Source organism: Nelusetta ayraudi, unplaced genomic scaffold, assembly GCF_046127955.1.
Source record: "Nelusetta ayraudi isolate G7.1 ecotype Tasmania unplaced genomic scaffold, CSIRO-AGI_Nayr_v1 ptg000071l, whole genome shotgun sequence".
In the NCBI taxonomy this organism is placed as follows: domain Eukaryota; kingdom Metazoa; phylum Chordata; class Actinopteri; order Tetraodontiformes; family Monacanthidae; genus Nelusetta; species Nelusetta ayraudi.
The window spans coordinates 2,919,009-2,928,911 of NW_027466121.1; the positions used below are offsets into that span (position 1 = coordinate 2,919,009).

The 9,903-nt window shown below is 44.9% G+C and overlaps 1 protein-coding gene across 1 annotated transcript; it reads right to left on the reverse strand.

Annotated features, from left to right (window-relative positions):
* Positions 1-134: 134 nt before the first annotated feature.
* ano10b (anoctamin 10b) lies at positions 135-8,705 on the reverse strand. The gene is made up of 16 exons (XM_076042627.1): positions 8,563-8,705; positions 8,294-8,400; positions 7,424-7,659; positions 6,932-7,105; positions 5,367-5,504; positions 4,714-4,830; positions 4,470-4,586; positions 3,347-3,685; positions 2,934-3,116; positions 2,795-2,850; positions 2,632-2,706; positions 1,775-1,939; positions 1,476-1,667; positions 1,244-1,381; positions 1,038-1,154; positions 135-962 (listed from the first exon to the last, which is right to left on the reverse strand). The coding sequence occupies exons 3-16, from the start codon at positions 7,650-7,652 to the stop codon at positions 939-941; spliced, it is 2,064 nt and encodes a 687-aa protein (XP_075898742.1). The 5' UTR covers positions 7,653-7,659; positions 8,294-8,400; positions 8,563-8,705; the 3' UTR covers positions 135-938.
* Between the last annotated feature and the right edge of the window lie 1,198 nt (positions 8,706-9,903).

The window sequence follows — 9,903 nt, forward strand, 5'->3', positions numbered from 1 at the left end:
AAGTTCTCCAGATAAACAGATTGGCAGACACACACACACACACACACACGCACGCACGCACGCACACACGCATGCCACAAACTGATTTTTGAGGAGTGAGTGATATCATCAAGGGAGGGAACATAAGACATCGGTTTTGACGGTCACCACTACCTGAAAGGTTTATTGATTGATTGATTGCTGAGTTGAATGAGTTAATGAGTGAATGCTGAAATACTTTTTCTTATCTTAGTTTTAAGTCACCACGGTATTGTCAAGTCCACCAGGTATTATCTTTAGCTGCCAAAAACACATCATAAGCTTCCAGACATTTTACTCATTCAGTTATTTAATAAGTGAACGAATGTCATACCAGCAGGTGTAGGCCAAGATGCAAAAGAAGAAGCTCTGTTGGGTTGAGTAGATCTGCAGTCCTAATACTGTTGGTGTTGTGCAATCATTCTCCAAATGCATTTCTTCCCATCTGCGTCATGATAAATTACTCACCTGGTGAGATTGTCCACTTGTACCATAGTTTGGAATTCTTGTTTTTTTTTAATTCCCTGATTCGAACCCTTTTTTCGACTGCTCGGTCACCAGTCCCGTTTCAATTTACAATCATTTTAAAAGGCACAACCAGTACATTGCATCTGCTGTCTAATATTAGACAAACAATTCCTTTCGCCACTGTTGAAAGTGCACTTGCAGTTTTCACACAAAACAAACATTGGTGCATAATTGAAGCTCTATGTCGTTGGGTACGATGCAGCCAATACACTTCAGAAGTGTACACAGCGAGCGTTAGAGGCACAGATCAATGAAGTGAGCTCTCTGCAGGAGGCTTCACTTTCCTCTGAAGCAATAAACACTGAAGTTGGTACTTCGGCCCTCTATCTTCTGGTTGTAGCAGTGCTCAACACATGACAGCGTGAAGCGGCACCCCAACCCTTGAAATGCAGTCAGGAGTCTTTCGACGGCAGCTTCTAAAAGACAAATATAAAGTTCTTCAGCTTCAGAAAAATATCGAAAAATTCAAATGTGAAGGTTTGAGAGCAAACCTGCTGCTTCAAGGCCTGCATGGACATGAACTCAATGTGGTCCCTCTTTTTGCTGATCCAGGCCGGTTCGTCGGGAATCAGTATCCGCAAAATCAATTTAACCAAGATCAGCACGTGCTGCAGACAGAGCAGCGGTGGTGAGAAACAGAGACAAGAACGTACACGTGCGCGATTGTCTTTGACAGAACGTTGCTATCGCAGCTTACCTCCACTAAGACACTCAGTAGCAGGGCGTTCGTTGGACTCAACTTGCGCTCCTGAAAGAAATTCTGTAGCTGCGGCGACAGCAGCAGCAGCCAGCAGTTTGACATCACCGAGACAAAACTCAAGACCTCGAAGGCAATCTGCAAGAGAGTGATAGCGTTCACTCATTCCCTGTCATACTGTATATATCTTTAGCCTCAGGTTTGCTTGTTTTGTGTTTTCTATTTGGCCGACCTGCCACACGCCCATGTTGGCCACAGGGGTGGAGAAAGGTTTACGGAAGAGTTGGCAGATCTTGTAGGCGTCCGACCGGATCTCCGTGAGGTTATTGATGAGCAGCAACACGGCCGCCAGCGGATACACACAGGAGAACAGGCTCAAATAACCAAACTGCACCAAGAGCTCAATGTACTCTGCAAACAAGCCCTGTGACAAAACAAAGCAACAAAGTCACTGTTGAGATGCACGTAAAATCTCCCCAATATTCCAGACTAATTTCAAATCAACTTCTGTGAACAAGTCTGCACACTGACCGGGTAAGCAGGTAAAGTGCTCTGCTTCCTGAATTTGTCCTCCTGTGGGTCATCTTCACTCTCTGCCCGGTTGGAGGCATTGACAAAGCGATCTACCAGGTACGGGACCACCACCTCCGTCGCCTGGTTCACCAGCTGGCTCATGACTAGCAGCGATGACAGTCGCTTGGAGAAACACAAAAAAATACCATTATGAGAATTTGCAATCATACCCGATCCGTCCGAGGCTGTGCTAAATTGCCATTGGCAGACTGACAGAAGCCTGGCTGCCGATATATAGCAAACAGCTCCACCAGCCACCAGCAAACATCCACAGACATTTGTAGGAGGCAATGTGGTTAGTGCCTTGCCCAAGGACACAATGACAGAGACTAAGATGGAGCAGGATTCAAACCACCAATCCCCATTGGATGGCTGTTATTGGAATACCCACTCTACCTCCCTAGCTACCAGTGCCCCAACAAATGGATTGATTAATGAATGGATGGATGGATGGATGGATGAGTGGATAGATGGATGGATGAATGGATGGATGGATGGATGGATGAATGGATGGATGGATGGATGGATGGATGGATGAAGATGGATAAATGGATGGATGGATGCATGGATGGATGGATAAATGGATGGATGGATGGATGGATGAATGGATGAATGGGTGGAAGTCGAAATAGGCAAACTTATTCGATTTCAATGTCACAATGCAATTGGAACTGATTAGACATTAGCTCACATTTTGAACTTTGTCATCAGAATGGGAGTTGGATAGTAATGCGAAACACCGGCTTTCAATGGAACGTGACATGTTAACAAGCTTCCCTGAAGTTCTTCTGAAGGGCACGACTGTTCACTGTTACCTTTCGAAGCAAAGGCACATCCTGCTTGAAGACGGCTATGTGGAAAAGCACCGCAAAGTAGTTGAAAAAGGTGAACTGCAAAAAGAGAGAGAACAGAGTCTGTTGGATTTTTTCTTTTTCTAAAGGATGATCTATCTGGGGGGAATAGAGAGGAGGTATTTACCACTAAGACTTTGGAGGTCAGGTGTTTGTCGAAAGCAGACTCCTCTCTGTGGTTCTCTAAAGGACGAGAGAAAAGGTGGATCGAGAGCGAGCCCACATCCAACACCAAGATGACGATGAATAACCTCAACTCCTCCTACCGAAATCTGTTAAAGCCTTAGCCACGACCCTGTACGCGGTGGCCAGCACATTTGTGTAGATGACGTGAAGAACCGAGGGAGCGTAGAGCCACATCATAGACATTATGGAATCCGAGTCCTTGAACAACTCCTTCACCTGGGCCTCCCCCCAGTAGAAACACAGCATCCCTACGACCACAAATCCTGCAGAGAGACACGCAAGGAGAGAAGGGGACTTTGTGACGGTTGATCAGTTGTTGACATTAGTATCTTTAGCTCATATGGCTCTGGCTAAAGCAAGCTGTAGTTAGAAAGGAAATTCGGATCGATCTCATGCAAACACTGTAATTATATATAAATAGTTAGCATTTTATAAATTGGAAGGTGACTGTATTTTGAATTGTGGGTATATTGTATTGTAGGGAAAGCTATACCTAGAAAGAGTAGCACCACTGGGAGTGACACCAGGGCGATGCGCAGGTCCCTTTGCCACTCTGGAAAGATTGGCTCCACGCGACCCGTCACTGGGTTGACCCCCAGCTCTCCGTGAAAGCCCGGGCGGGGCTCGGCATAGCGCTCAGTGAGCCTCAGCGTCCCCCAGCGGTAGGACAAGGAGGAGCTGCGACGCTTCCACAGCTCCATGACAACAGTGGACCAGATCATGCTGAACACAGCCAGGACCACGTGCCCGCTGAATGCTGATGCTGACTCATCGTCATCCCTCTCATAGTGTGGGCCTGAAATGGACTCTTCTATGTCCTTCTGGGCCTGACCTGCCAGGGTGGAGAACCTCATGATCAGTTGTTTTGATTTTCGTTTCACACACCAATTTATTTTTTCATGTAGCTTGTGCCCCACAGTGCTTTTCTTGCCAACATCAACACCCTTTGTTAGTACTGAATATGGGATCAAGATGCACTGTATCCTTGGAAAAAAAATAATAGTAATCGTAAGTCTTTGGTGATTCTGTATGGAATACAGGATATGTAGTCAGCTCTTTATGAGTTGCGTATTTTTTTTTTTTAGATAGCATTATTATGCATGAAGTCTATCAATGTTGAAGTGGTAAAATTGTGATTATTATGTGGACTTACCAGAACTTTAACTTCACAACATTCAAAATATTACGTTGATGTAGGTCGACAAAGGTATTGGTTGCAAATTGTTATTAATAATTTTGGTAACAGTTATCATTAACTAGCTGTGATTAAATATCTACATAAAGAACATTTGCCACTGGCATTATCTGGATAGATTGCGGTATAATAGGTATATAAGAATTCTTGTTATGTAAAAACAGAAAAACAGTCATCCATAAGCTGTATAACCTGTTTTCATAGCCTCCCTGGAGCATCTGTCATGCATTCTGATGGACAGAAGTTAGCATGTTAACAGTTTGAATGGCAACATGCAAATATTTGAGCAGCCTTTTTAACTTTACATAACGTCCATTAATAATGGCACTTTGTGTTCCCGCTATGTCTCTGAAGCAAAATATACAATACAACAGAAATTAAATGAATATGAATAAATAAATGAATATATCTTCACACCTACCAGAGAAGTATGTGATGACCAGGCCCAACACTGCCGGTGGAAGCAGAGACCAGGTGTAGAAATCCAAGAAACTGAAGTAGTAGGCCAAAGGGTTTCCGAAATACTCGTTGACTGAATCTGGATAAAGCAGTGCAGTGTCTGGTGTGAGTGCTGACCAAATTCAATTGTGCTCCAAGCAGGACACAGAAGCAGAAACAGGCAAGCATCTGCTGTGCTTTCAAATTTTCCATGTGCATCCCCTCACCTAGTGGCTGAGACAACTGATTCCCAGCGTACCAGGCCTCACAGAGACTCTTCAGTTTCTCCTGGTTGTGCAGAGGGAACATGTCCACAATAACACCAGCTGACTGGAGCTTCTGCCCTGCAACAACAACAAGTTTAACTCCTGCGTCTCAGCAAGGCTGTAAACCCAAAGTGACTTGTGGAGTGCGGGGCTGAATTGGCACTGTGTTGTACTGGTAAACAATGCAAGCCATGCTTGTTTGCTCGCATTCACGTATATAAATATTGCAGCACACACGCTACGGCTGCTGCTTGACTGAAGCAAATCCTTGATCAGATGGTATTCAGAAACGCCGTAGTCAGCAAAAACTAGGTTCATTGTTTCACGAGCGTATTCTGCATGTTAGCTCAGGAAGATGATGGGCTGGCTGAGACTGAAGTAGCATTCAGGTGGTGCTCCAAATGACATAATTATGAACACAGTTGCTTAATTTCCTTTGCATCTTTTCCAATTCAACATTTATCTGTACAGACATTGTTAAGCCAAGTCCAAACAATATGTATAGCAATACTTTTAGCTTTTAGCTTTAGTTTTTATTCCATTAGACTGTCTGGATGCCCCAAAAACAGAAAGTGAACTCAAAATCAGTCGGTGAAACTAGTGTTAGCACTCACAGATGTTGTCTCGGTGGTGCAGTGTGTGGCTGTCAGGCAGGCCAGGTATTCTCAGGTCTCTTTGAGCCCGCAGACCATCCAGCACATACTTGATAAAGTACTGTCGCTCTGCCAGGGTCAGGAAGACCTCCATGTTGTCTGTCGCACACATAGACATCCACAGAGAGCACAGTCACAGTTTGGAAAGTAACTCATTATTCCCCGACATTCTAGTATGCTAACATTCGGTGGAAGAACTAGGGTGATGTCGTCCCTGGAAGGGGTAATATCGTTAATAGCATGGCTGCCTAAGTCATATTTGAACATTTTCGGAAAACAAGAAAAAACACATTTAGCAAGCAAATCGGTAAAGTTAGGCAGATATCGCAATTTGGCAATTGCTTAGGCAATTAAGCTATTCGGCTAACAATATGTTACTTTCAAGGTGTCTGTTATTTCTCCTGTGGTAGAGCGTCGCATCACATGCTCTTTATGTCAGTTGATATCAAACCCTGATATCATACTCATTTTATCATCTTGTTTACAAAGCCAGGATGCTTGTGCATGACAGTGCACGTGAACCTCTCATTGGAACAGCTGCCCTACCTCCACCGATATAAATAGCCATAAGCAACGGCCTCTGCCGTGGGCAAATGGCATAAAACCAAATGAATACTGCTGTTAGTTAAAATTAGTGCTAGTGGAACGCAGGCGAACGGAGAGATGGAAAAGACTTGCCGAAGTTACAGCCCATACAACATATGCTATGTTGTATAGCTAATTCACCCAGATGTGTTTCCACTGGGCACCAGTTCAGAGGTGTGCCAGAAAATACCCATGTTGATTATAGAGTGGAATGACTCCAGCCAACATGGCTCAGTGGCCCTTTACCGCTGCCCTCAAAAGCTGATTGTTAGTGGGATCAAACAGATTTTGACCAGTGGGAACAGGGTATTAGACTCAATAGGGTTGTGGTTAGGGTTGGAATATCTCTTTGCGGAGGGCAGTTGGAAAGTTAGAGGCCGATGTTCCACAACTCATTTTACTGCAGCATGTGCCTGTAAACGTATTCTGCTTCACCCGCATATCCAACGGCCTCACTAAGCTTGACTTGGCATTTGACTGCTTCCTCTTTCAGGTGCAAAGGTTGCTTGCTACCTTTGGTTTTTGGACTTGGTGCCTCATGACCAACTGCCTCAGAGCGATTGTCTTCTTTGTGTCAACAGTTAAGAGCTTTTATGACGTAGCTCAAGTGCGGCGGAATTCATTTGCAAGTTGATTGTAGAGAGTGTTCCAGTCCCATGGAGCCGTCTGCTATTGGGTATACTGAGAGCCGAAACCACATCATTCACGTGAAAGATCACCAGCCTTCCAGCCTTCCTTGAAATCCATCCTTGTTCCACTCTGCATTTTTGAGCCCAGTGTTTTCCAATGCTTGGGATCGTCATAATTTCCCTGGCAGATGGCTCCGCTCGCCAACCCTTCCTCTCTTGAATAGATCAATTGTGTCCATTTTGTCTTCGGTTTGAAATGGATTTATATCTTTTATGTCATGCCAAATGAAAACAGAAAAAAAAACAACATACCAGAGTCTTTAAAGTTGTCTCTGTCATTGTAAGAGAAGGCCTCCATGTCGCCATTGTTGTACATTTTACAGAGGCCAAACTCCTCGGTGGCTCGTAGTAAGGTGCAGCGTGGGGCCGACACTACGATGATGTCACCGGTGGCGTCCTCGCCCGGATGGGCCAGTAACGCGGCACCTGTTGTGAGTCAGAGAGGCATCGTGATTGGTCGATTTCCATCCAGGAAGAAGTAGGAAGTAACAAAATACTGATGCTTTGTAACTGTACTTAAGTACTGATTTCTTAAGTACAGGTGTCTGAACTTTACTTGAGTATTTATTTTTCTGACAACAATTTAGTTTGGCTTTTTACACTTGTAGATCCAGGCGCTTTTTGGTGTTCAGAGTTGCATTACTTGTTATTTGAGCCTGGCCTGGAGTACCTGGGTCCATCCCTCAGCTGTGTGACTTAACCTTGCAACAACATACATGTAAATACAAATGTTGAATAAATTACCTCCATCTTTCTGAGGATTTCCTATCAGTTTGATGAGCCACCTCTTGGTGTCGGGGCAGACTTTCCCCCCGAGCTTCACCAGAACCAGCGGCTCCACCCGCTCTCTCACACAGCAGGGGCAGCTGACTTTTGTCCAGCCCGGTCCACTGGATACAGAACTGAACTTGGTGAGTGCCGGAACCTTGTCCACTCCATCGCCACCACCTCCCGAGTCTCCTGCTTTGCTCATGGCGAGACTGAGAAGGAAAGTTATCATTAGTACCCAAGATGACCCCTGCAGCTCTACAGCATTACCCTATCAGTGACGGTCACACACAAGAGGTCTGGACATAGACTTGGACAGGATTTTTACATTAACAGTCCCTTTTTTAGCTAAATTCATATTTTAGAAGCAATGAGAGAAGAGGTGAAAAACTTGTTTTGTGTTCACCAGCTTCACCGAACAACAAAAAGCACTTTCCCCATCGCTGGTACAGCCCATGAAACTGTTAGAACTCCATTGTTAACATGTACAGTTGCAGGAAAGTCAGTCGGCAGTTGTGTCATGGCATCAGCAACAATGGTTTTGCCCCTCTTAGCTAAGCATGTCAGACGAAGCGTCGTGATGACCGTGTGAACTGCATGAGGCCCTCGAGCTGGTAGTTCAGCTACGTTATCGTTTCTCGCGAGGAGGAAGCTGTGGGTTTTTTTTTTTTCTTTCCTTTCCTTGACAGCCACAACGCTGACACGCTCTTGTTGAGCTGCACCACGGTCAGGGTGGCAACAGAAGGGAGGATTGGCTGCAGCACGGGCTGGACAGTGGCAGCGGTGGGCACTGCCCCTGCTTATGCAACACCCTAACGCTCGGCGACCGCAGAGGAGACGACGTACGGTGAAAGGCGGGACGCTGTCGAGATTTACAACATCTGTCTCGGCGAAAAGGGATGAAGCTCTGGGTTTCTGTCCGCCAGCAGGCCCCACACGCCCCCTCCAAAGTCCTGCATATAGGCGCACGCACACACCCACACACACACACACACACACACACACACACACACACACACACGCAGACACAAAACACAAAAAAAGATGAAAGTAAAGACACAAAATGAAGTAGATTTCATGAAAGGACAGCTTTTTCAATCTGTGCGCTCACTCACCCTGCTCGGTGATACTGCTCACACCTTCCTGCCTGCCTGTGTGTATGTGTGTGTCAGTGTGTATGTGCAGCAAGAATGCGGAGGAACTTCCTGAGACTGCAGGGTGTGGAAGGCTTGTTTGGTTTTGTATTCAGGCTCCTCCCTCCTGCCTGCCTGCCTGCAGTAGCTGCCGCTGCTGCTGCAGCCCAGGGTCCTGCTGCTCCACCCGCCTCTACTACTGGGTTTCAACTGTGTTAATAACATGTGTGCGCTCTCTCTCTCTCTCTCTCCCTCTCCCTAACTGCCCCCCCCCCCCTCTCTCTCTCTCGCTCACCACTCACTCACTCTCTCTCTCTCTCTCGTTCTGTCTCCCACACTTGTGTAAAGATGCTCCAGGCCAAATGTTGTACAGTTCAAAACAACAGTCTCAGGCACATGACCTAGACACCGTGAAAAAACTAAAACAACAAAACTAATACCATTTTTATTTGTAGTAAATAAATAGTGAAAAATCTATAATATTTTGTAAATGAATATTTCACTAACTTTAGGTAGGGTTAGGGTTACTGCTGGAATTAGGGTTAGGGTTAGGTTTACTGCTGGAATTAGGGTTAGGGTTAGGTTTACTGCTGGAATTAGGTTTAGGGTTTCGGGGTTCCTCATGGGCTAGAAGCCCCAAATTTGACGTGACTGTGTCTTGACTGTGTCGTGACTTTTGACCCCCATAGACTTGCATGGCATTTTTTTTTTTTTTTGGCTAAAAAAAGGTTGAAAAACACTGCTCTAAAGTAACGCTCCTTCAATTTCACACAGACAGATTTTGTATATACAATCCTACGCAAGCTTTTGGCAAACCTTGCACGGTCAGTTGTGCCATAAGCATTTTAGCACCTCCCTAAAAATGTGTCTGCGAGTCTGAGCATGCACTGAAATGCAGAGAGAAAGGTCACTGAAAGGATTGAAAACTTTATTTAAATGCAGTATCCGGCATCTTTAGGTCGTCGGTGTTTCTTTGATTCAGGAAATGTTTGTATAAAATAGAGGCAGAGCACAACGTGGTGTCAGAAATATACAGACATTTATTTACAAACACATCTGGATTAAGACATTCGACATAAAGTTCGAAGACATTATGGTAAACAGATTGCAGGGATATCAGTTAATGCCGCAACACTGTGTACGAGAAAAAAAAAAATCAACTGTGAGAATCAAACCCAACCTTTTTATCCAATTTATAAATAGGCATAAATAAACGCTGGTCATTTCGCCGGGCAAAGTTATTTTCTGATGCAGCCGCCAAAATCACTGGAAGTTGTTACAAACATTAAAAAAAAAAACATTTTTTGGTTCCATCTAAAGCAA